The sequence below is a fragment of the Colobus angolensis genome, unplaced genomic scaffold, assembly GCF_000951035.1.
Source record: "Colobus angolensis palliatus isolate OR3802 unplaced genomic scaffold, Cang.pa_1.0 Scaffold134, whole genome shotgun sequence".
NCBI lineage: Eukaryota > Metazoa > Chordata > Mammalia > Primates > Cercopithecidae > Colobus > Colobus angolensis.
The window spans coordinates 438,089-464,582 of NW_012114422.1; the positions used below are offsets into that span (position 1 = coordinate 438,089).

The window sequence follows — 26,494 nt, forward strand, 5'->3', positions numbered from 1 at the left end:
TTAGTAGAGACGGGGTTTCACCGTGTTAGCCAGGATGGTCTCGATCTCCTGACCTTGTCATCCGCCCGTCTCGGCCTCCCAAAGTGCTGGGATTACAGGCTTGAGCCACCGCGCCCGGCCGCATGTGACATTTTAAAGACTCATAAACTAACCTGTATCTTTTAAATAAATCTTTTGTTTCCCCCATAAAGATAGTCAGAATCTGTTTTTTGCTTATAACCAAAGATATTTACCTGGTAATCCCATATTTAACTTTCTTAGCCTCCCAGAGCTCCTTCCAAATACCCAGGATTATAGGCCATCAATTCTGTCCATGACAACCTTGGGCCAAAGCTCAAGATATTGGTCTTTCCTCTACACCCCACATCACATCAGTATCTCTGCACAGTTTACTTTCTTGGATTTTCCTGTATTTTTCCTAGGCTTCTCTACAAATGTTATTACTTCTTCTTGTCTTTTGTGTTATCTCTTGTTACTACTTCCATCAGTAGTACTCAAATACTTGTAGTATTTGAAAGTAACTCCACTTACATTTACCACATAAGGAAATTCTAATGTCAGAAAGATTATTTTCTATATAAGCACTTCCCAAGCTAGGGATTAAAAAATCCCCTTATAGAGCTGTTAACAGAAGTTTGGAAAAACCCAAACAGTGTTTCACACATTTCTTTAGCTTATAGATAAATTTAAATAGTTTTTTTAACTTTAGGGCATCTGAGAGAATTTAATTTTCTAAGAGGTATTATAAATCACCAATGCAGATATTAAACATTAACAAAAGATTTGATCTTTTGTTCTCTGAGTACTAAGTTAGCATCTTCTTGGTGATCCCTGAGTCAATTTGGGAACTGGTTTATATGATGAGAAAATGATCAGTCCATTGGTCTTTCCCACTTTTTTCTTTTGAAAGAAATCTTGAGTATCTGTTTCTAAGGCACGTTGCCTGACTTCGTAAATGGCTCATGTAGAGAGAGCAGTGTCAAGGAATAACATCACCTATATTTCAGAAGTGGTTGAGGAGTATGAGCTGTTTTGCCTCTATACTGCAACATCTTGGTTCTGTGCAGGGGTAGTAGGGGAGGGTGGAGCTGTGTTTGCAGCTGGGTAGGACTGAGTCTCTCTAGGTCACTTCTGTCTCTGTTCCAGCAGCAGCTCTTACCTCTTAATCTGCTGTTCATGGTCTCAGCTGGTACCTCCTTCAGTAAAAGCTGAAGAGTGCTAGGGTAAATGAGAAACCAAGTACCTCTTCTGTATTAATTCAGTGACCTATGCTATAAGCTTGAGAAGAAGACAAATGGAACAACTAAACCACACAGACTTTGTGACAGGAATTGTAATTAAGCTTAAACACTGGTCTATGTCCATGTCTGATGAATTCTTCTGATTCTAGAAGGCCAAGGAATAATTATAATTAAAAATTGATATTCACAATAGCTCCTGAAGACTTTTTTTTTCTTTCCCAGCTGAGTGCACTGAAAGCTCCCTGTGGAGTACGCAGGAAGCAGGTATTTTGTTTTTTCTTTTTTTTTTTTTTTTTGAGACAGAGTCTTGCTCTGTCACCCAGGCTGGAGTGCAGTGGCATTATCTTGGCTCACTGCAACCTCCACCTACCGGGCTCAAGCGATTCTCCTGCCTCAGCCTCATTAGTAGCTGGGATTACAGGTGTGTGACTAATTTTTTGTATTTTTAGTAGAGGTGGGATTTTGCCATGTTGGCCAGGCTGGTCTCGAAATCCTGACCTCAGATGATCTACCTCCTCAGCCTCCCAAAGTGCTGTGATTACAGGCGTGAGCCACTACACATGGTCAGGTATTTTGTTTTCCATTTTAGATGAGTTAACTAAAACTGGCTTTGTGCTGTGTAACATTAGGATAATTGTGTACATAGGCCTATCTGCTTATTAATTAATCAAGTTAGTCACTCAGGATATGGTCTCTACTCATAATCACGGCATGGGTGTAGGGAAAGAAGAAAGAAGAGGCATTACATGTGCCTTGTCTAATTTCCTGGGGCAACAAATGTTTTTAATTGTCAGAAATGTACTTGAACTGTGACAAGTACATGAAATCAGCCATTTGAGTTGTTCAAGTGGTAGTTCTATTTGTTCTGTGACAATACAAAAGATATTTCTTTTTGCTATGAAGATAGAAAAGCATAGCAAAGAAAAACTGAATACTTTGATACAATTCATTTGAGAATGACACTTCAAGTGTCACCTGCTTGTGGAGTTTAAGACTCAATTTCCAAACAATCTGTACCCTCTTTTTCCCAAAGGATGCTACTCTGGTTATGCCTGTGTCTCTTCTATCTCATTCAGCCCAGCCCTGTTGCCACCCTAAACTATAGTGCTAGAGTACCTGATAACATAGGGTTAATGAAAGACTAACTCACTCAGTGTAAGCAGCTGACTGTGACAAACTGCCCGCTAAGGGCTGCTGCCACTACAAACCTAGTAAAGAAGAACTCCACATAAGAATTATCCCACATTTGGGAAAATTTCTTTCAACCTTAAAGAAATTAACCCCTCACCTCTACAATTAGGCAGCAGTACGCAGTAAGTTAAAGAACTCTCCAAAAGTCACATAGCATGTTAGGAAATGAACCAGGATTTTAATTTTGATAGGGACAGTTTTCGATGTATCAGCTAGTCACTAACTAATAATAAAAGTATTCAGATAACAATGCTTTCCATTGAAACTTGAGTAAGTGAAAATGCTTATATTAACTGGTTTCTTTGCAGATGGGAGAACTACAATGACCCTGGGACTATTTTTATGTAATATAATATATACAAATATAATATAAAATAAAAACAGTGGCCAGGGTCGTTGTAGTTCTCCCATCTGCAAAGAAACCAGCTAACATAAGCATTTTCACTTACTATAAAATCTAAGTAAAAAGTATTTCATACAAAATACAAATAAGACCACCTATGAGTGTAGACACTATTCTTCATACATATGAATTATACTGTGGCTTTACACATATTAACTTTTTTTTTTTTCTCTGAGAGAGTCTCGCTCTATCACCCAGGCTGGAGTGCAGTGGTGCGATCTCGGCTCACTGCAACCTCTGCCTCCTGGGTTCCAGCGATGCTCCTGCCTCAGCCTACTGAGTAGCTGGGATTACAGGCATGTGCCACCATGCCTGGCAAATTTTTGTATTTTTAGTAGAGACGGGGTTTCACCACGTTGGCCAGGCCAGTCTCGAACTCCTGACCTTGGGTGATCTGCCCATCTCGGCCTCCCAAAGTGCTGGGATTACAGGCGTGAGCCACCGCCTCAATTAATTCTCACAGCCACCCTGTGAGCAGGTGTTATTATTTTCATTTTATAGAAAAGGGGATTGGGGTACCAAGAGGTTAAGTAAAAAATGCCCAAGGTCATCACAGGTAGTAACTGTCAGAGCTGGAAGCATGAACTTGGTGGTCTGGTCACCAAGTGTATGCTCTTGAGTATTACGCTAGTGAGGAAAGAGGGATGGCTACGCCCCTTACCTGATAGAGGCTGACGTACTGTTTCCGCAGCCACTGCTGTCTTTGGTCAGGGAATTTCCTCATCTTTCTCACAGCTCTAGTGAGTTCCAACAATCCGCTGAAGAGCATTTTAGCTGTGTGCTTTGGTGCCACGAAGTGCAATAATCTATTGTCCGTGGTCTGAAGCCCATAGAGCAGTGTCACACCAGTCTCTGACAGGAACATGCTACCCAGTTTGTTCTGAACACACACAGTGTGTATATCAATGCCAGGGTGGCCCATGTATACAGCCTTCACTGCAAAAAGATCCAAGACCCCTTCCGTCAGGCCACTTAATCCAGCATTGCCCAGTAGTGGGAATTTTCCAGGCTCAGCTGTGTTATTAAGTACACCAAGTTTTGCTTTAGTGCTGGCTGGGGAGGCAGTTGTGGGCTTTACCCAGGTCAAGGTGCTATTGTCAGGCTGAAGCTGGAGGAAGCAGCGGGCAGAGAGGTGCGTGTCCTGGTCATAGTGGATGACCGTGGCCCCCTGCAGCAGGAACTGGTGCACATCGGCTTGGATGGACAGCACATACCATGGGATGAGCTCCGTCCCATGGTCAAAGGCCTTCTGTGAGTCCTCTGAACCATGAGAGTCGTATTCTTTGGATTGCTCAAAGATATCATTGTCTGAATCCAACAAATCTCCAATTATAAACCTGAAGGAAAGAAACAGCAATTTGGTTTGTCCTATAGTCAAAAGTGAGAACAACCCAAAGTCATTTTCACTGACACTAGACTTCAGTTTTCATCCCACTATGAATTCAAATTAGCATAGGAAATACAAAATACTAAATAGCACATAGTAACTTTTAATAACCGAGGCCAGGTGTGGTGGCTCATTCCTGCAATCCCAGCACTTTGGGAGGCCAAGGAGAGTAGACAACTTGAGGCCAGTAGTTCAAGACCAGCCTGGCCAACATGGTAAAACCCTATCTCTACTAAAAATACAAAAATCAGTCAGGCATGGTGGCATATGCCTGTAGTCCCAGCTACTTGAGAGGCTGAGGCAGGAGAATTGCTTGAACCTGGGAGGTGGAGCTTGCAGTGGGCGCCACTGCACTCCAGCCTGGGTCACAGAGCAAAAAAAAAAAAAAAAAAAAAAAAAAATTTCGAGTAACTTTTTATAACTGTATTCTAATATTCTTCATAACTGTATTCTTATCTTTAGCAAGGTATCTGACCATAAGCATAAGAAAACAACTACTAGATGAGTTATTGTATTTTTATTCTCAACAACAATAATCTTTATTATGTATTAGTTTTCCCTCTTGTGTCAGGAACTGTGTTAAATACTTTATGTACGTTTTCCATACTAAATTCAATCTACTTGCAAGGTGAGTTTTATTATTCTTTTTCTACCTATGAGGAAACCGAGGTTCAGAAAGGGAAAGTACTTTGCTGAAGGTAACCCATCTCAGAAGAGACCAAGCCAAGGTAAGGTTTTGGTCTAACTTCATAGCCTGGGATTTTCATTGTTAGGCTTGTTTGCCTTCGATTAAATCATAAACAAAAGTCATGATCTGAATATACTGGGGCTAAAATAGGTAAAAACAAGACTTAACCGGCTGGCTTGAGAAGTACCTCTGTTAAAAATAAAATACAACGAGTTCAAAGATACTCCTTTGAAAGAAAGTAGGCAGATTGCTTGAGCCCAGAAGTTCGAGACCAGGCTGGGTAACGTGGTGAGATCACAGCTCTACAAAAAATACAAACATTGGCCAAGTATGGGGGCCTGCCTGCAGTCCCAGCTACTCAAGAGGCTGAGGTGGGAGGATTGCTGGAGCCTGGGAGGTGGAGGCTGTAGTGAGCTGTGATGGCACCGTTGCACTCTAGCCTGGGCAATAGAGCAAGACCCTGTCTCAGAAAATATAAATAAAGGAAATTTAAAAAGGACGCTCCTTGGGAAATATGGTCACGGTGGCCAGATAAGCAAAACAGTTCTCCTGGACTCAACGTTAGATTTCTACTCTCTGCGTGCGTGGGCGTAGGTGTACACAGAAAAGGCTAGTCTGCATAGAAAATTTAGCACGTTCCTTCCACTGAGTTAGGAACCTGGATTATTTGAGCCAAGAGAATCAGGGAGCAGTGAAGGCAAGGGACTGCTTCTTTTTTACATGGCCACCTTGGCAGGAACCTGCCCAAGAGTCTCATTCTTTTCAAAGCATAGGAAGTTGTTAGTAAGATCAAGGTTTCTGCTGTTTGGTTCACAGACATCACTAGCAAAGTGGTGAGTAAAATTGTGAAGGAGCTGGTACATAGGCTGGTCCACGTGTCTCCGGGAAGGAAGGCTCTCATGCTCAGGAGACACTTGGGCCACCTACCGCCTCTTGATGAGGCAACGACAGTATCATGGGGCTTGTTGATACTCCTCAGTTTAGATTGTTGTCCCTGAACAAGATTACGATTCTTGCTTTCAAACAGCAGGTTCTACCTCCTTGCCCCATACGTGGATATTCTTTTAAAAAAAAGTCTACCAGAAATACTGAATTTTAGTGTCTCACAAATCTGATGGTAAGAAAATCCATTCCAGAGCCCCATACAAGAAATAACCGAAAGTCCAGCAACAATAAAATGTATGCATTGATTTTGGTGTATTCATGCAATGTCATTCTGTACAGCAATGAAAATGAATAAGCAATAGCTAACTACATGGAATAACACAAATTGTAAGCAAGACACACAAGAATTTATGTAAATGTCAATTACAAAACCAGGTAAAACTATACTATACTATTTAGGAATGTATATTAGTAGAAAAACTACAAAGAAAAACAAGATGTTATTGTAAAACTTTTAATAGTTTTCTCTAGGGGGAAGCTGATAATAATTGGGAAGAGAAATAAGTAATTTAGGGGTGCTGGCAATGTTCTAATCCTGGGCGCTAGTTATACTCAGTCACTTGATAATTATTCAAATACATTGTTTCAATAAACTTTTAATTTTAGGATAGTTTTAGATTTGTAGAAAATTCCAAAGAACGTATACCTCACACAAAAATTTCCCTATTAATATCTTACATTAGTCTGGGATGTGTGTCATAATTCATGAACAAATCCTAACACATTATTACTAATTAAGGTCCACATTTTATTCAGATTTTCTTAGTTTTTACCTAGTGTCCCTTTTCTCTTTCAGGATTTCCCATTACATTTACTTGTCAGGTCTCCTTAGGCGATGACAGTCTCTCCTTGTTTTAGGTGCTCTTGAGTTTGGAGGAGTACTGCTCAGGTATTTTGTGGAAGGTCCCTCAATTAGGACTTGGCTGATATTTTTCCCATAAGTAGATGCAGGTTATGGATTTGGGGAAGGAAGACCATAGAGGTAAAGTGTCATTCTTATCACATCATATTGAGGGCACCCACTACCAACATGACTTCTCCCTGGTGATACTGACACTGATCACCTGGCTGAGGACCTGTGTGTCATGTGCCACTGTACAGTTACTACCATTATTATTAACTCATTTCCATACTCTACTCTTTGGAAAAAAGTCGCCATGCCCAGCTCACTCTTAAGGCGTGGGGAGTTATGCTGCACTTCCTTGAGGGTGAAGAATCTACCTAAGTTATTGGAAATTCTTTTGCACAGAAGATGGATCGCTTCTCCCCCATTTGTTAGTTTATTTATCATTTACACATATCATTTACTTATATCAGTATGACCTCATGAATATTAAAACTTTGGGTGATTGATAATGTGATACCACTTTATTTATTTTATTGTTGTGGCCGTTGGGAGCTCTTCCTGTTGGCTCTTGCATTCCTTTCACAGCTCCCATCACTGTGTTTCTTTTGAGCACTTCCTTACTACAACAAGATTCTCCAGGCTCATCTTGTATATTTTCTGTCCCAGTCGTAGAATCAACCACTCTAGGAGAAACCTTGCCTCCCTTTATTGAAGAATGATATTAGAAACCAAGATCTGGGCCGGGTGCAGTGACTCACACCTGTAATCCCAGCACTTTGGGAGGCCAAAACAGGTGACCCTCTTGAGGCCAGGAGTTCAAGACCAGCCTGGCCAACGTGGTGAAACCCCATCTCTACTAAAAATACAAAAATTAGCTGGGCGTGGTGGCAGGCACCTGTAGTCCCAGCTACTTGGGAGGCTGAGGCACAAGAATTGCTTGAACCCAGGAGGCTGAGCTTGTAGTGAGCAGTGAGCTGGCATTGTGCCACTGCATTCCAGCCTGGGCAATGGAACAAGACTCTGTCCAAAAAAAACAAAAAAACAAACAAACAACAACAACCACCACCAAGATCTGGGGTTACATGATATTTTATGCTCTTTTCCTAATGTTACTTCATATTATGAATTAATATTACTTCATTCACTTCATAAAAAGTGAAATAAGAAAAAAATCATTTGTGTCTTATTTAGCTCCATCCCTCTGAAATTGCTCTCGGTAACACTGGAAAACCAATACTTATGTCCTTGTACACAATGACTTCATATATGCCTGCTGCAGTCATCCTGGGTTTAATATTAAACATCACCACCTGTTTGCTGTGTGACCTCATCAAAACACTCAACCTCTCTGAGCCTCACTATTAGATGGCAAAAAGACAATGCTCATCTCATAGAATAATGGTGAAGATCAAATAAAATAACAGTTGGAAAGCACTTAGCACAGCACCTGTCTTGGTAAAGTACACTCATTAAATATAGGAAGACCAAGTCCTTGCACTTTTCCTTTCTCACTTCCTCTTCTCTAGGCTATCTCAGCCCAGCTGTTCCTCTAGAGGGGCTTTCTTATTTATTTATTTTTTTTTTGGAGAAGGAGTCTTGCTCTGTTGCCCAGGCTGGAGTGCAGTGGTATAATCTCAGCTCACTGCAACCTCCGCCTCCCGGGTTCAAGTGATTCTCCTGCCTCAGCCTACCGAGTAGCTGGGATTACAGGTACCTGCCACCACACCCAGCTAATTTTTGTATTTTTAGAACAGATGGGGTTTCACCATCTTGGCCAGGCTGGTCTTGAACTCCTGACCTTGTGATCCACCTGCCTCGGCCTCCCAAAGTGCTGGGATTGTAGGGGTGAGCCACTACGCCCAGCCAAGGGGCTTTCTTCTGGGACCATTTCCACATTCTCCATGTCCTACTTCTTGTTGTTGTTTTAAGAGCAAAAAGGATTCAATTGGTGAGTGTTAGTACCCATTAAAATACAACATGTAAATTTGGACATAGAACTTCTGATTTTAATCTAACAAGATAAATGGTGTTTTCCATATTCCATGTAATTTAAGTTCTGAGTTAAGTCAAGCATGTTCCAGTGAACTACTACAAGCATTATAAAAAAAATAGTGTCTGGAAAGAAAAATTATAAGGCTTTTCTGGAGCCTGTTTCTGCTGCTCAGAGATGATGTAAGATGGGAGAGAGGGGACGCTGTCTTTCTTGGAGTCAGTTTTTATTTTAGAATGCAAAAAAGAACTAATGCCAGATGGTAATAATTCCATTAAAAAGCAATCTTCCAGGGACTAATGCTCAAAATAAAATTGACAATTGTTTGTAATGAAATAAGTTCATTTCAAGCAGGAAACTAGTAGCTTTCGTCTCTTAGATGATATAGTGAATGTTATGCAATTTTGTGTCTGATTCCCTTAGAAGATAATTTCCTGTGAGTTTACAAGAAGGAGGGATAAGGTGGAATGTTAAGACTTATTTAGGAACTAAATAATGTTAACCAAAGATCAAAGATGTGGTTTACCAGCAAAGAAAATACCTTGTCAAACTCAGGTTGTATGCCTTAAGGAGAGGACCAAGGAGTAAAAACAGAAGAAAGGTTTTTATCCTACTCCTAAAAAGCTTCCATGGTATTCTTCAGCTAGAAACCACAGACAGATAAACACTTGTCTAATTCCCCTGATGAAAATTTTACACTGGGTGATCGACAGGTATTTGTTAACCTGGTTAAATATTTTCTTTGTAAGGGTTCGTTTGCCTCCTGCAAATTTAACATAATCCCTTGAACGTGAATCACCACGTGATAAACAAGCCTAAATTTAACTTTTTAAGACAGAAGTAAATCTATGTCCTTTCCAAAGGATCTTGCTACAGCTGTTCTCTCTAATAAAATCTAGTGTTTGTAATGCTCTCTTCTGGAAAATTCTTGCTTTTAATTAACCTAGCACCTTCCTTGACTATAAGCATTCTCTTATTATATCTAAGTAGTTTGTGGGTTTTGGAACCAGTCTGCCTGAATTGAAATCCTGGCCCTGCTACCTATGAGAGTAAAATGGAGCTGTCATGAAGATTAAATAATTTAATATATGGAAAGAATTTAGGGCAGTGTTTGCTTAAACATAGGCTCTCAATAAACATTAGCATCTTAAATATTGCTAATATTGTTGTCTGGCTTGAGTTTACTAAGTTAGTATTATAGAACAAACCCATCCATACAAATGGAGATTCTCTGTAAAAATAGTGTCCAAGTTTCAAGGTGGGATTTAAGTGAGAAACAAGCCTAAGGTGAAAGTTGTGCAGGTAGTGGGAAAATGGCCTTTGTTACAAATCACAGATGCAAGATAGATCTGAGGTGTTGGCCAGAGAAGTAGAAAGAGAGAGAAATACAGAATCCCAGGTATCCCCAGCAAAGCCGGGGAGTGAGACTATATGAAAGTCTGGGCTGGGCTGAGGCAGCTGGTACAGATAAAGGGTGTTGTGAGTTGGGCGTTGGTAAGGCTGAGGCCTGCCTGCATCTTTCCCTGTGGAGAATAACTGATTTCCTATCATTTTATGATTTGGAACATCCACAGGCATACTTGTGTGTGTGTGGTTAATCCTGGCAACTATTATCTTAGATATTCTGCTTAGCTTTCTTTTTTTCCTATCCCTGTGGAGTTGGATTATCGTCCAGGCACGTCTCTAATGAGGCTATTGCTACAGAAGGACACAGAAAATACCTCTTTGCAGTAAGGGAGAGGAGGATGACTGAGGGTTCTTCTGAAGTGTTGACTGCTGCCAAGGGTGTCCACACCTAAGTGCTGGAGCCCCTGTATTAGTCCATTTTCACACTGTTGTAAAGAACTGCCCGAGACTGGGTAATTTATGAAGGAAAGAGGTCTAATTAACTCACAGTTCAGCATGGCTGTGGAGGCCTCAGGAAACTTACAATCATGATGGACGGCGGAGGGAAAGCAAGGCACCTTCTTCACAAGGTGGCAGGAAGGAGAATGAATGCAGGAGGAACAACCACACACTTATAAAACCATCAGATCTCCTGAGAACTCACTATCCTGAGAACACATGGGAGAAACCGCCCCCATGATTCAATTACCTCCACCTGGTCTCTCCCTTGACACGTGGGGATTATAGGGATTACAATTCAAGATGAGATTTCGGCTGGAGGCACAGCCAAACCACGTCAGCCTCAGAACTTCAGCTTGGCATTTTAAGGGTGTGGTGCACACATTAATCATGATAGCCACCATTTATATTGGCACTTATAGTGTGCCGTGCATTTTGCTTAATTTATATGCATCTCTCACATAATCCTCACAAAAACCCTATCAAATAGTATTGTCATTTCCGGTTTACAGATGACAAAACTGAGGCTTACTAAGATTCAGCTACCTACCTAGGTGACAGAAATAGTAAGAGGTGGTGTCAAAATTCAGTCCCAGGCAATGTGACTGGAAGGTTTGAGTTCTTAATCAGCTCAAGGAGCCTCCATTGTAGGTTTCTGTCATCATCTACTTATATCTCATTTCTCCAAATGTACAAATCCTTCTTAAGGTGCAGCATGCCAAAGAGGGTCAACAATATTGAAAATGACAACAATAAGAACTTGCGGCTCCTATATGACTCTATACTCTACACACCTTCATACTCCTCATTTCTATTTCCCAACAATGGTGCCGCATGCTACTCTTAGGTCTCCATGCCTTCGTATGTTTTTATTTTTTATTTTTTTTTTTTGAGGCGGAGTCTTGCTCTGTCACCCGGGCTGGAGTGCGGTGGCCGGATCTCAGCTCACTGCAAGCTCCGCCTCCCGGGTTTACGCCATTCTCCTGCCTCAGCCTCCGGAGTAGCTGGGACTACAGGCGCCCGCCACCTCGCCCGGCTAGTTTTTTGTATTTTTAGTAGAGACAGGGTTTCACCGTGTTAGCCAGGATGGTCTCGATCTCCTGACCTCGTGATCCGCCCGTCTCGGCCTCCCAAAGTGCTGGGATTACAGGCTTGAGCCACCGCGCCCGGCGGTATGTTTTTAAACATACAAATGCATAGCTTATTTATTCTTTACGCTCGTAAACAAAAAAGAAATTATTAATGAGCATTATAATTCATATGAAATGTAATTGGAATGCTTTCAGAATTCAGATGTTCCTAATCTTCAGGAGTTAGACATAAAAAGAGGCTGAGGTTAGCCCCTCTACAATCAAAAGAAATGCCTTAAACATTGCAGGACAAAGGATCCTCCCCTGTGACTGAACAAATGGTCAGGCTCATGACCCAGTTCTACTGTTTATTAGTCAGACAAGTGACTTCAGCTCGCTAGGCACAACTTCTTCATCTGTAAAGAAGTTAGACAAGCCTACTTGAAGACCCCACTGACATCTCAAGATTTTTTCAGCTCAATTTCCTCCCTGCTGAGGTCTTGAAGTTTGTTTTTTTGTTGTTGTTGTAGAGACAGGGTTTCACCATATTGCCCAGGCTGCTCTTGAATTCCTGGACTCAAGTGATCTACCTGCCTTGGCCTCCCAAAGAGGTGGGATTATAGGCCTAAACCACTGGGCCCAGCAAAAAGAAATCTTGACCTTTTTATAATTAGTTTTTGAGATTTCTATGAGTGTTTCTAGTGGTTTTCTGGCAGGAGTAGCTGTGAGGTTTGCGAAGAATTATAAGAGTATCCTGTAGGTGGGGTAAACCAAAGGACCATGAGATTGTCCCTTCTTTCTTTGCTGTAGTTTTCTCAGGGCTGGTGGTTGCCAAGTGAACAGGGGCTAGAGGTTGCTGTTTGTGGAGTCTCTGTTTCAGTCAGATCAACAAAGCACAGCTCCTATGGGCTTTTCAATCTGCACATCTTTGGCAGACATAACCCTGCACTGGACATTTTAACATGGGGCTCTCAATCAGGAATGGATTCTCAAGTCCCGGCAAATGGCCACAGAAATAGTGCTTGCTGATCTGGTTTTGGTGAATTCCATTAAACAGTCCTACCACCTATCTTGTGTGTTCAGGTTTCTTTCAGAGTAGCAGTCACTTGAGGTAAGGAAGCTATCACTGGCACTTAAGTACACAAGTTTCAAAGTGAGGATTTCAATATGACTTCACAGGTTTCATAAAGGAAATATTTGCATTTTTTTTTTTAATATTTGCATTTTTATGTTTTTCTCCCCTTCTAAGAGTGCTCACAGCAGGGTTTGGAAAATGGGCAGTGGAAGAGAAATGTTCTTAGGATGTAGAAGATAAAATGATTAGGAAGAAGACAAGAGACTGTGGAGAAAATTAGAGACAACAATTTCATAACAGGTGAAAACGATGCAAGAAAGTTACCACCTGAAGGAACTCCAAGGGAAAGGAAAGGATAGTCTAGGGGTCTGACACTCAGTAAAAGTGGCAGTCCTGAAGGTATTTTAGAAAGGTCAAATGACATACACACACGCACAAACACACACACAGCCTCAGATGAAGGTTATTGTCAAAAGAGCCATACGAAATTCATTATTTTATCTATTCCTGTCTGATGTATCCTAGTCTTAATAGTAGGATTTAAGGAAGGAATTTCAGCCAGATACAGTACGAAGAAAAGGCATTTTTCTCCCAAACATCTGTTTAATTTTTCTTACAAATATTGTGAAACTTATAAAGAGTTATGATTTCTTCTTTCCTGTGACTGCTGGGAACCTCAGAACAAAATGTAGTCACTCTATAGACTATATAGCATACATTTTTGTATGTTTTATTTTCTCCTATTCTTATTTTTCTTTTCTTTAATATCCTTAATTATTCATATTTATTCTTAAAAGCATCTACAAAATCTTTTGTTGGAAGAAATAGATATATACATAGATGCTGAAAGAGAGAGAGAGAGAGAGAGAGATTAAGAACTTAAATGGCTCTGAGAGGCTTTCTGTGCAGATGTGCTTATTTGTAGATGGTCTTCTCTCTATATATAGATTGCCACTAATGTTAGCAACCTGTTAAGTGAAAAATCTTTGAAATAATCTCTGAACAACTGGAATTACTGAACAATTAAAAAAACCTGCAGATGCCTTGTGTGTGTAGGGTTAACTTTACCAGAACTTACAGAACAGTGTTTCTCAAAGTGAGATCATTAACCCTCGACTTAGAATCACCCAGAGGTTGGGAGAGGTAAAAATACTGATTTCTAGATATCACCCAGACCTAATTGAGTCAGTAGATTTGATTTAAAAATATCTTAATACCCACCCTAGTACCCCACCCAAGAATTAAAAAAACCACTGTTACAAAAACTAGGAAATAAAAGATCACAGCTCTCCTCCTGAAATTTAATGTGTTGAATTCTTAGAAATGGCAGGATAGCTCTAGGTTTGTTTGCTTGTTTTTTTTTTTTTTTAAAGGGGTAATAGATGGTAAGAAGTTAAATTATGAGCAGTAATTTTAGAACAAAGCAGCAAAATGAGAGAAGTGAATTTGAATTTAGAATTGGTAAAGTTTGAAGATAAAGAAGTGTGGCTTAATGATAAAAGGGGCAGGTTTTGATGAAGTGTCCATCTGAAACTAAGCTGAAGTAGGAAAGAACTCATCAACAGGAAAAACGAAGACATGAGCATTCCCCACTTTTAACGTGTAAAACTTACTGCCATCGGCTTTTATCCTTCAAGGAACTTTTCCTGGAGCTGTTCCCTTCACTGGGGCTGTCCTCCTCGTCTGTCTCCAGACTTCGACTGCAGCTCCGGATGACCTGAAAGATGCTGTTGACAGTGGACTCTTTCTCCGAATTCTTTAAGCCATTTTGTCCCACTCGTTGTAAGAAATTATCTTGTCCACTGTAATCTGCTACGAACTACAGAAAAATATATCGAGAATTTGCTATTGCAACTTAATATGCCTGGATAACCTACTTGGCTAGAGAAAAGAAATCATAACATAATAAATAATGGCATTTGTGCCTATTTTATGGGAAAGAAAACAAGAGCCTCCAGGAAAAACATTTTTTCATTTCACCACATGAAATATCAAAATTCACCCTTGTTTCCACTGAGACAACTTTAATCCCTCTAGGAATCGACACTCCGCTTCAAATTTAAAACATGAAAAACAATATTATTTCAGAGCTCCCTAAGGAGAAGACTAGCCAATTTGCAGAGGAAGGGCATGGTTATTTTATCCTTATAGTGAGAACTGAGAAAAACCGTGAGTAAAGTATGCTATTCTACGGAACCAGATAAAATGACTGGGCGCAAGCAAAACACTGAGAAGAGGTGATGTTTTGCTTTATTGCTCATGTGTTGTATAATAACACAGTGGCTTCTTCCTAGTTTTTAAGCTCTTTAAGCTCTTATTGTTTGTACAGTTGATCAGGAAGCTTCTCCCATTAGAGGTGAGAGCTGTGTCTGGGATAAGAGATGTGGAGTTCCCTCTTCTTAAGACATGAGGAAGCTGGAGGGGTGTGGCCTGGGAGGCTTCCTTTAAGCTTTCTCCTCCATTTCTTGCCCTTTTATCCTAGCTCATAACCCAGAGAGATGCGGTGGTGTTGCCTGTACCTGTCAGGGATTCTTAAGTCTTCCTGATATCAGGTGATGCCTTTGCTCCCAGGTGACACAGAAGAGGCTGAAGGTTGAAGACAGTCTTCCCACTCCATGGAGAAGGCGTGTACATGACTGTGTGTGTGTGTGTGTGTGTGAGAAACGTCAGTAGTAGGTTCTGTCATCATGGCAGGAATAATCCTAGATTTGGGTTTGGTCCCAGGTAAGGGACTTCTCAAAATCTCCATAAACTTCTTTCCATTTTAGTCACTTCTTTCATTTTTAAACACCTTAGAGAGAGGTTTCCTTATCTTTTGCCTCCAGTTTTTCAATTCCCCTTCTCTGCAATGCCCAATGCCTTGGGTCAAAGCTCACACTATCCCTTCTGCTCTGGGAATCAGGAACAGGAGGCAATGGACTGGGAAAAACCAGGCTCTGGGGATCAGGAGCCTGGAACTTGTCTCTACGTGTATCTTCAGGCTCCCCAGCATCTTCCCACAAAGGATGAAAAGAAAGCAGTTTTTTCTTCCACTGATGTGGAAAACTTAATACTCTCATTTGACTTTCTTTATCTCCTGCATCCAGACATTCCCACCCAATAAGAAAAACTTGTCAATCTTTAAAAACCACCAGAAAACAAGGCCCTTTTTGACTTGTACTTACACATTACACCTAATACATTAAAACTAATTTCACAATACTATGTCCCACACAGTGCTAGTTGACATTCTTTTCCACAGAACTTCCAAGGATCTATGTGCTACCCAGAAACAATATAACAATTATTAACCTTGTGTTCAATCAGTGATCATTTCTTTGGTGAGCACAGACAAGGCCTGATGAGATAGCCAGCAACAGTGGTTCTTCAGGCCAGGATGATTGTGAAAGGCCTTACCTCTAAAGTTTCTTCTTGGGAATTGTACCGCGGGCATATCTTCATGAGGCCAGAGGCACCGTCAAGCACTTCACAGAGCTCCTTCAGAAACACTCCACAGAACGGAACCACCTTACAGCCAGGGATGTGCAGGGCACGTGTCACCACCTTTCTGTACTCACAAGAGGACTCATGCTGGGCCATAGCATCCTTCAGGCTCCTCATGGTCTCAATATCAGACTGGTCCATAAACTGCCACATTTTTAAAACTTTTCTTGACCTATTGCGAGTAAATGATGTTTTTTAGACTGAAGAAGAAATAATATAGTTTACAGCAAGGAGCCTAAATTCCATACAAATTCATTCTCTTTACCAAGTTTTTTTTTTTTTTTGGTGGAGTCTCACTCTGTCAGCCCAGGCTGGAGTGCAGTTGCGCTATCTCGGCTCACTGCAACATCTGCCTCCTGGGTTCAAGCAATTCTCCTGCCTCTGCCTCCCTAGTAGCTGGGATTACAGGCATGCACCACCATGCCTGGCTAATTTTTGTGTTTTTAGTAGAGATGGGGTTTTGCCATGTTGGCCAGGCTGGTCTCGAACTCCTGACCTCAGGCTACCGAAGTGCCTCAGCTTCTCAAAGTGCTGGGATTACAGGCCACCGAGCCCTGCCCCAAGTGTTCTTTACTTGTTAATATTTATGTAGGGTTCCTATCCCCACCTACTTCCCCAGATAATATGAATAATACTTTTGTAAATTGAAACTAAAAATTAAATAGGACAGATACAAACACAAATAGGGATATGGGACATGTTAGTTATGGAAGCTGGGCACTGAATGTAGGTTTGAGTTTTTCTGGCAACTATGGCCAAAGAGGGAAAGTAGAGGGTAATATGGTTTGTACAGATACTGGTGGAGGAGGACTACCTAGGGAAACCTGGCCCATTTGGTCCTCTTGATCTTTTAAATATTACTCTTGGATTAATCCAGTCCTTAGTGATCAACATGAAGCCTATTGTTTTCACCTCTTCTGTAGAATTGATTTTTGCTGAATCAAGCTTTCACATGAAGCCACCAGCCCATTTTTGGGGACCTTGTTGTAAAGTATTATTTGCATAACAGGATGTTAAGTGGGACTTTCTCTATTCTGAAACTCCTGCTGAGACCCACAGGTGACAGTGCACCACATCTTCTAAAGAGAGGCCCTCACAAGGTGTTACCTGAACTGCTTTGCCCAGAGTGGTCTCCCACTCTCCTTTGGCCCATGCAGAGAAAGTGGATCTGAGCAGATAGCTTGGGAATATTTCTCTGGGGGCAATTGTGGGAGGGCTCACCTTTCTGTAAGAGGACAAGGTCACCCCAAGTGAATTCCATGGGGACACTGACCTGTGTCCTGGGCAGTCTGTGGATCACAAGAACTGGTGCATGACTCTTGCCTAAAGATTTGAGGCTAGCTGGAGCTGCCTGATGGCAAAGGGAGAGAAAAGCTTCCAGTAGATATGTCCTGTGCTTGCAGAGTTGGGAAGGCAATGTGCTATTTCCTGTGAGTCAGGAGGGGATACTGTGCAAAGAGGTGGGGCTTGAGCTGTCTTGAAGGGTCTGCCTGCCAAAAGATGAGACCCTAGCAGAAAGAGCCTGTGAGGACAGGACCTAGGGGGGCGGTGAGGAATAAGAGGTTGACCGGAGGGTACACTGCATTTTGCTAGGTAATGGTGCAGTGGGGAGGTGGAAAAAATTAGAGAGAGTAACTAGTAAGAAAACCTAAAAGCACCCCCCATTGGTCTCTGTGAGGGCACCAAGGCCAGCACAACTGCCCCATCAAGTAAGACTCTGTGCTCCCTCTATCCCCATCCTTTCCCCTCTCCTCTCCTGTCCACTTTTTTTCTGCAGACATCCAGTTGCAGGGAAAAGTAAGAAAAAAAGACAAATTATATCTTCCCCACTACTACAAGTCTCTGAGACTGGTTGTGTTGTGAAACACAGAGAAAGGAAGAAGATATATATTGAAAGAGATATTAAAATTTTGATTTAGATTAACTGGATTACAAAATCACTGTGTAATATATAAGACATCCAAAGACATAAAGAAGTACAACATGACAAACACCCATGTGCCAATCTCTCCGTTTAAAAAATCAAACATCAACAATGTGGTTGAGGCCCTAGTGTATTCCTCCAAGAGCACATACGCTATTCTTCCCTCACCAGACAGGACCACCACTGGGACTTTGGGGTTCTCCCTTCCTTAAAATTCTTCGTACTTTTTCAACATATGCATATATCACCAAGCAAGTTACAGAATTGTTTGTTTATTTTTAAACTTTATGTAAATAGTATCACATGGTAGATGCTCTTAGACCAGGGGTCGCCAGCCCCTGGGCCACAGACCAGTACTGGTTCACGGCCTGTTAGGAACTGGGCTGCACAGCAGGAGATGAGCACGGGTGAGCAAGCATTACAGCTTGAGCTCTGCCTGCTGTCAGACCAGCAGCGGCATTAGATTCTCATAGGAGCGTAAACCCTACTGTGAACTGTGCATGGAAGGGATCTAGGTTGCATGTTCCTCATGAGAATCTAATGCCTGATGATCTGAGGGGGAACAGTTTCATCCAAAAACCATTTTCCCCCACCCCCACATCCCCAGTCTGTGGAAAAATTGTCTTCCATGAAACTGGTCTCTGGTGCTAAAAAGGCTGGGGATCCCTGTCTTAAACAACTTTTTTTTTTTTTTTAAATAGCCTTAAGTTTGCAAGACTCATTCATGTTCAAGAGCACAGGAGAATGAGATTGTGTGTTAACTGGGAAAGTGACTGGAAAAGCTACAGGATCTCTCAATGTAGCATAATCCAGGGTTGGGGGAGGGAGAGCTGGTTGGAAACTTTGAAAGGCAATCAGATCAGAAAAGTAAAAGCATATTATGATTTCATCCTACTAAATCCAGCTTGTCCTATAACTGGTTTCTTATAAGACAGTGAGAATTCTTTTTTGGGGAATGAAGTGGAGGTAAAAACAAATGAAGTGAATGAATGAGACATGGTTCTCACTGGTTTCTTATTGTGTGAGTAATGGAGTAGTTATGGTTCACTTGGGGGCAAAGGGCAAACTGTAGCAAAGATCAATTCTTCATTGTTGAATTGAGAATTGACACTATTTTAAAAACTTTTATTCATCTTTATGATTATAAAGATACTAGATATTCATTGTAGAAAATCTAGAAAATATCAAAAATATAGCAAACCCACTTACAATTCTACCATACACAGATATTCCTTCCAGTATTTATCTTATTCTTATCTATATGGGTATATAAATATTGCTGAGGTTATTAGGGATAGAGAGCTTTGTTCCCAGATAGTTTCATGTATTATGTGTCACCTGCTTTCCAATGATATAAAAACTTTTCAGGCCAGGTGCAGTGGCTCATGCCTATAATCTCAGCACTTTGGGAGGCTGAGGCAGGGGAGATCACTTGAAGCCAGGAGCTCCAGACCAGCCTAGGAAACGCAGAAAGACTCCATTTCTTAAAAAATTTAAAAAAATAGCTATTGTGCTTGTACACTCCTTGTAGACCTAGCTACTTGGAAGCCAAACTGGGAGGATTGCTTAAGCCCCGGGTAAGAGGATACAGTGAGCTATGATCCTGCCCCTGCACTCCAGCCTGGGTGACACAGTAAGATCTTCTCTCTTAAAAATTTGTTTGTTTACCTCATGCCTGTAATCCTAGCACTTTGGGAGGCTGAGGCGTGTGGATCACTTGAGGTCAGAAGTTCAAGATCAGTCTGGCCAACATGCTGAAATTCCGTCTCTAGTAAAAATACAAAAAAATTAGCAGGGTGTGGTGGCGGGTGCCTGTAATCCCAGCTACTTGGGAGGATGAAGCAGAAGAATTGCTCAAACCTGGGAGGTGGAGGTAGCAGTGAGACAAGATTGCACCATTGCACTCCAGCCTGGGCAACAGAGTGAGACTCCGTTTCAAAAAAAAAAATGTTTTTTTACAAACATCATTTTTGATGGCTATTTAATATTCCATTATCTGGATGCAGCATATTATTTCCTTTAACTATTTTCCTATGTTGTTCATTTGGGTTATTTTAAACTGACACAATAACTAAGTAAATATTCTTAATTGTAAATCTTTGTACTTCTTACTAGTGGCTTAAAAGAGCTAAGAATTTAGAGCAGGCAAAATGTACAATGTCTATAAAAAACCAAAGTCACTTAACAACAAGTATGCTTTCTCTTCCCATTTAATTGCTTAAAAAATAAAGAAAATCGGCCAGGCGCGGTGGCTCACACCTGTAATCCCAGCACTTTGGGTGGTGGAGGTGGGCAGATCACCTGAGGTTGGGAGTTCAAGAGCAGCCTGACCAATAGGGAGAAACCCCATCTCTACTAAAAAAAAAAAAAAAAAAAAAAAATTACAAAATTAGCTGGGTGTGGTGGTACATGCCTGTAATCCCAGCTACTTGGGAGGCTGAGGCAGGAGAATTGCTTGAACCCAGGAGGCAGAGGTTGCAGTGAGCTGAGATTATGACATTGCACTCCAGCCTGGGCAACAAGAGCGAAACTGTCTCAAAAAATAAAATAAAATGAAATAAAATAAATCTCTATTATGTTGATAATAGTTAATTGCTTGGAACCTAAACACTTTCAAGCCTAAAAATGCACACATAAGCTCTGCCTCCATAATCATTGCAACGTAACAGTATCTGGCCACTTATCTCCTGTGTACAGAATAGCTGTCAACAAAAGACCTATTATACCTGGTACTTTCACCTATTAATCTGCAAAGATCAGTTTAGTTTTAAGCCAAACACAGGAGCATGAAACTAGGCGGCAGTGGATCTGGAGTATGAGCCAAAATGCATTGGGATCAGTGTTGAGGTCTGTCCTGGTTTGAGATTATTCCTCATTTAGGGAAATCACCAGACTTTATGGTCTTCTTGGATTCTGGATTTAAACTCAGCTGAATCTTACAGTCCCATTCACTCTAGGCCTCCATAGGTCATTCTGAGGCCATTCTTGTAATAAGAGAATCTAGCACATGGTATGTGGCAGCCGGCCTCCAAGATGGCCTCCCATGGTCCACACCTCCTGATTTTGTGGCTTTGTTCAGTCACCACCCACAAGGAATCCATGCTGGTCCTATGTGATCAGTACAATATGGCAGAAGTGACTGTGTGTGATTCCTGAGGCTCGCATATAAAAGGCATCGCAGCCTCTGCCTCCCTTTCTTGGATCGCTCACTTCGGAAGGAGCCAGTCACTGTGCTGTAATGACAGTCATGTTGTGGGGTCAGGAAGCGAGGTCCCTGGCCAACAGCCAGCACCAACTTGCCAGTCACAGAATGATAAGCATCATTAAAATAAAATAACTTTATCAAAATATGATAATTATTTTCTTAAAAGAAATGTAATACACATTTTCTTTTTTCTTTTTTTCTTTTTTGTTTTCTGAGATGGAGTTTCCCTCTTACTGCCCAGACTAGAGTGCAATGGCACGATCTTGGCTCACTGCAACCTCCGCCTCCTGGGTTCAAGTGATTCTCCTGCTTCAGCCTCCTGAGTAGCTGGGATTATAGGCACCTGCTACCACACCCAGCTAATTTTTGTATTTTTAGTGGAGATGGTGTTTTACCATGTTGGCCAGGTTGGTCTTGAACTCCTGACGTCAGGTGATCTACCCACCTTCGCCTCCCAAAGTGCTGGAATTACAGGCGTGAGCCACCGTGCCCAGCCTACATGTTTTCTTTATAGAAAATTGATCACAAAGAGAATCAAAATCATCCGGATACAGCCTTCTATTCTCCAAGGCTTTTTTTTTTTTTCCACTTTTTCCTTCTTTTGAGCCATGCCTTATGCATTTGTATGACTATTTTAAATGTCAAGGACATGATCATTTGGGTTTACTCTTAGTTAAGAAAGATGAAAAGGACAAAAAAAAAAAAAATTAGAACTCTGGGAGCTGTCATCTCCTCCCCCAACCCAGAAACCCTACATAGGGACCTGGAGAATCAAAGAAAAATCTCAGTAATGTTATGAAGTAAACTTCATTTGTAGTGAGAACCCTCATGAGGATGGTGAATCTCAGGAAGCAATAACAATAATAATAACAATAGCTTCTCTTTATGAGGCCTTACCATACGCCAGGCACATGTGTCAAATACTTTATATTATTTCACTGAATTCTACCTAAAGATGTAGGTGCTTTTTAGTATTATCCCCATTTTGCAGACAAAATAACTGAGGCTCAATGAAGTCAAGTAGCTTGCCCAGATCACACAGCTATTCCTTGGGGGAACTAGGATTTGATTTCCTGTGATTCTGACTTAAGAACTCATGCTCTTCTTCCTCACATACCATGCTGCCTCCCATAGGAGTAAGAATAGTTACTTTATGCCAGGTAACTGAGGCTAAAAGGGGATAAAGCAGGCGACTTGATGAACAGAGTGGTGATTTTGTTATGAGTTTGATGGAAAAGGCGTAAGAGCAGGATATCATAGTGGTCAAGATCATAGGCTCCGAAATCAAGGTTGCCCGCATTCCCAGCAATGCCAGGTGACCTTGGGTGAATGACTTAATTTCTCTTAACCTTAGCTTCCTCTTTTGTATAATGTGGAAATAATAATAGTATCTACCTGATAAACCTGTTTTGAGAATTAAAAGATACAATATAGGGAATGTGCATAGCCCATACTTGACATAAAGTGATAATAATGAGAGCTAGCATTATTGGAGGCCTATTGTCAATGCTAGCCACTGTAATTACTAACGGCAGTTGGTGGTCTATAGCATACAGCCCTGGAACACTACATAAGGCAGGCCTGAAAAGAGACAGATAACAGTGGGGTTTATAAGACAGGAAGGGGAATAGTCAATGGTGGGGTTGATGGGTTATGCAACCAAGTAATTTCACTTGGCTTGGCCAAGAACACAGAATCACAGCAGACCCAGTGAAGTAGGATTGTGACTGGCCCACAGGGGCTGAATTCTGCAGCAACTTTGAGGGACAGGGCCTGTGGTGCTGAAAGAAGATAATACATTTCCCAAGATAATTATTTCCAATTACCTGGCTTGGGTAAAGGTGACTCCATGGACAATTAACTCAGAGCCATTTAGGTGATGAGAAGCAACTGTGCCAAGATAACCGTATTCCCCACTAACTATACCTGAGGCCAGCCAAGAACTCCATGACAGCGTTGTAGTTGCCCATGTTCCAGCAGCATTTGGCCACATGCACCAAATATGAAAAGACTTCTCGCTTCTCCTCCATGGAGCCTGCCGTGAGGATCAGCCACGTCACCCAGGAGCTCACCTAGAAAACACACAGAGACATTCACGGGAATTATATCCTAGAAGTTTGGCATTTTTTTCCCAAAAGTATTCTTTGTTTTTCTAAAAATATCAATTTGGTATTAGGAAATGAAAGACCTATAGGTCCTTAATCTCTTATAACTCTCTCTTTATTTTCTTTAAAACAAGAAGGCTGACAAAGGCAATTCATAAAATCCTTTGGTTGAAAAAATGTCTTGAGACTATAAGAAAATAAGCCCTAAGGATAATTTTGATTGAAAGATATTTGACTGATGGACATTAAAATGAAATGTACTTAACCCATTAATTAAAGACATTTACTAAGTATTAAAATACATAATATCAAATGAAAAATAAAAACATTTTTAAACAATCTTTTACAAATGCCTTATCTATTACGTTCCTCAAATGACAAAATAATATGAACAAATATTTATAGAGCACTTATTATGTGCCAGGAACCATTCTAAGCACTTTACCTATATTACCTCACTTAGTCTCTCACAACAATTCTACGAGTCAGGGACTGTTATTGTCCTCAGGGATGTGTGTAAGGTCTTCAACCATGTTGATGGTAGCAAAGCCTAGGTTTGAACTTAGGGTGTCTGCTCCAGAGGTTGCACTATCAACCACTCACAAATGCCTGATGTGTTTACACAAACTCTAATGTTCTCCCGTTCTGGGCTTAAAGTTATTCTAATGCGATTTGTTTTTCCTGCTACACAGACTGGAGGATAATATTTTAAAATAATCCATGTCTACACCCTCCCCTTACGATATGCAGCCTCTAAATCATCTGCTTCTGATTTAAGATTTTTTTGCTGCCACCTTTTCTTTTGTGCTTGGATGCTGGTGTCCATCTAAGTTACCTTCTCTATCCTGACTAGCACGTGGGTTGATAAACTTGGTTGTTAACAGAACCAAAGTCTTGGTCTTGACCTCACATGGCCCTACTAGCTCCGCTTGGTTCAGCATCAGTGCTGACGCCTGAGCAGTGACACTTTTCTCTGGCCTAAGTGAGAGATGCCAGAACAGAGAGTTTATGGTGACCCATGACAACTGCAGGAAATAAGAGCTCAAGGTCAATAGCATACTGTGTACAAGTGGATAAAATGATAAGAATTAATGGCATTGAGTGCTGGCAGCAACCACAGAGGGCAGTGCAACCCCGTTTTTCCAGATCGAGAATCCACGGCTCATGGTAGAAGTGACTTTTCAAGGTCACAATTCTTGTTGATATCAAAAGTAGAACTCCCAGCTCAGTGCTCTTTCATCTGATGAAAGTTGACAGTTTCTTTCTTTCTTTCCTTTTTTTTTTTTTTTTTAGACGGAGTGTTGCTCTGTCGCCCAGGCTGGAGTGCAGTGGCGTGATCTTGGCTCACTGCAAGCTCCGCCTCCCGGGTTCCCGCCATTCTCCTGACTCAGCCTCCCGAGTAGCTGGGACTACAGGCGCCGGCCACCACGCCAGGCTAATTTTTTCTATTTTTAGTAGCGACGGGGTTTCACCGTGTTAGCCAGGATGGTCTCCATCTCCTGACCTCCTGATCCGCCCGTCTCGGCCTCCCAAAGTGCTGGGATTACAGGCGTGAGTCACTGTCCCCGGCCCAATTCTTTGATATAATTTGAGGAGAACTGATACTAGTTCTTTAATTGTTTGATAGAATTCAACAATAAAGCAATCTGTGTTTTTGCTTGTTTGTTTTATGGGAGACTTTTTATTACTAATTCAATTATTTATTAATATTAGTCTATTACTAATCTATTTCTTCATGATTCAATCTTGGTAAGTTGCATGTGTCCAAGAATATATGCCTTCTTTTCCAGGTTTCTAATTTGTTAGCATATGGGTATTTATAATATTCTCTAATAGTCCTTGATATTTCTGTGGTATTATTTGTAATGACTTTTTTTGTCTCTGCTTCTATTTATTTTACTCTGCTCTCTTTTTTTAGCCTCTTAAAGTTTTGTAAAGTTTATCTGTTTAAAAACGAACAATTTTTTGTTGATTTTTTTACAGTTTTTTAAACCTTTATTTTATTTCCTTCTGCTATAATCCTCATTATTTCCTTTCTGCTTGAGTTTGGTTTGTCTTGTTTCTCTAAATTCTTGCATTGCAAGTTGTTTATTTGAAATATTTATACTTTTATGTAGATGTTAATTTCTATAATTATACTTTTTTATAAGTTAATTTCTATAATTATACTTTTATGTAGATGTTAATTTCTATAATTTCTATAATTATAAATGTTCCTCTTAGCACTGATTTTGCTGGATCCTGTAAGTTTTGGTATGTTTCTATTATTACTTATTGCAATAAATGTTTAAATTTCCTTATTAATTTCTTTCCTGATCCATTGTTTGTTCAGGAGCATGTTTAATGTCTGTGTGTTTGTAGAGTTTTCTAAATTTTTCTTGTTATTGATTCCTAGTTTTCTTACACTGATTAGAATGGATACTTAACATGATTTAAATTTTTAAAAATTTGTTAAGACTTGTTTTGTGGCCTGCCATTATTATCTACCCTGGAAATATTCCACATACTGTTGAGAAGAATGTGTATTCTCTAGCTGTTGGGTGAAATGTTCTGTAGATGTCTGTTAGGTACATTTGGTCTAGGGTGTATTTTAACTTCACTGTTTCTTTGTTGAAGTTGTGTCTCAATCATCTGACCATTGCTGAAAATAGGATGTTAAAGTCCCCTACTATTACTGTGTTGGAGTCTATCTCTCCCTTAAGTCTATTAATTTTGAAGGGGAGGGAATCCTCCCTAACTTATTCTATGAGGCCACTATTACCCTGATACTAAAACTAGACCAGAACACAACAAAAAATCCAAATTACAAGCCAATATTCCTGATAAATACAAACATAAAAATTCTCAGCAAATCCTTGCAAACTGAATTCAACAGCACATCAAAAGGATTATTCAGCACTTTGGCCGGTAGATCACTTGAGCCCCTAAGTTCAAGACCAGCCTGGGCAACACAGCAAAACCCCATCTCTACTAAAAAATAAAAAAAAGCCAGGTGTGGTGGCACAAGCTACTTGGGAGGCTGAGGTGGGATTTTCCCTTGAACTGGGGAGGTGCACTCCAGATTGCAAGACAGAGTAAGACCCTGTCTCGAAAAA

The 26,494-nt window shown here is 40.8% G+C and overlaps 1 protein-coding gene across 2 annotated transcripts in view; it reads right to left on the bottom strand.

Annotated features, from left to right (window-relative positions):
• PLCE1 (phospholipase C, epsilon 1) overlaps nucleotides 1-26,494 on the bottom strand; it is a 368,205-nt gene that overhangs the window by 75,330 nt on the left and 266,381 nt on the right. For both annotated transcript variants that reach the window (XM_011934310.1, XM_011934309.1), the window contains exons 5-8: nucleotides 23,221-23,366; nucleotides 16,079-16,337; nucleotides 14,296-14,501; nucleotides 3,497-4,172 (exon numbers count right to left, since the gene is read on the bottom strand). In XM_011934310.1, coding sequence (XP_011789700.1) covers nucleotides 3,497-4,172; nucleotides 14,296-14,501; nucleotides 16,079-16,337; nucleotides 23,221-23,366 — 1,287 coding nt within the window. The remainder of the gene's footprint in view (nucleotides 1-3,496; nucleotides 4,173-14,295; nucleotides 14,502-16,078; nucleotides 16,338-23,220; nucleotides 23,367-26,494) is intronic.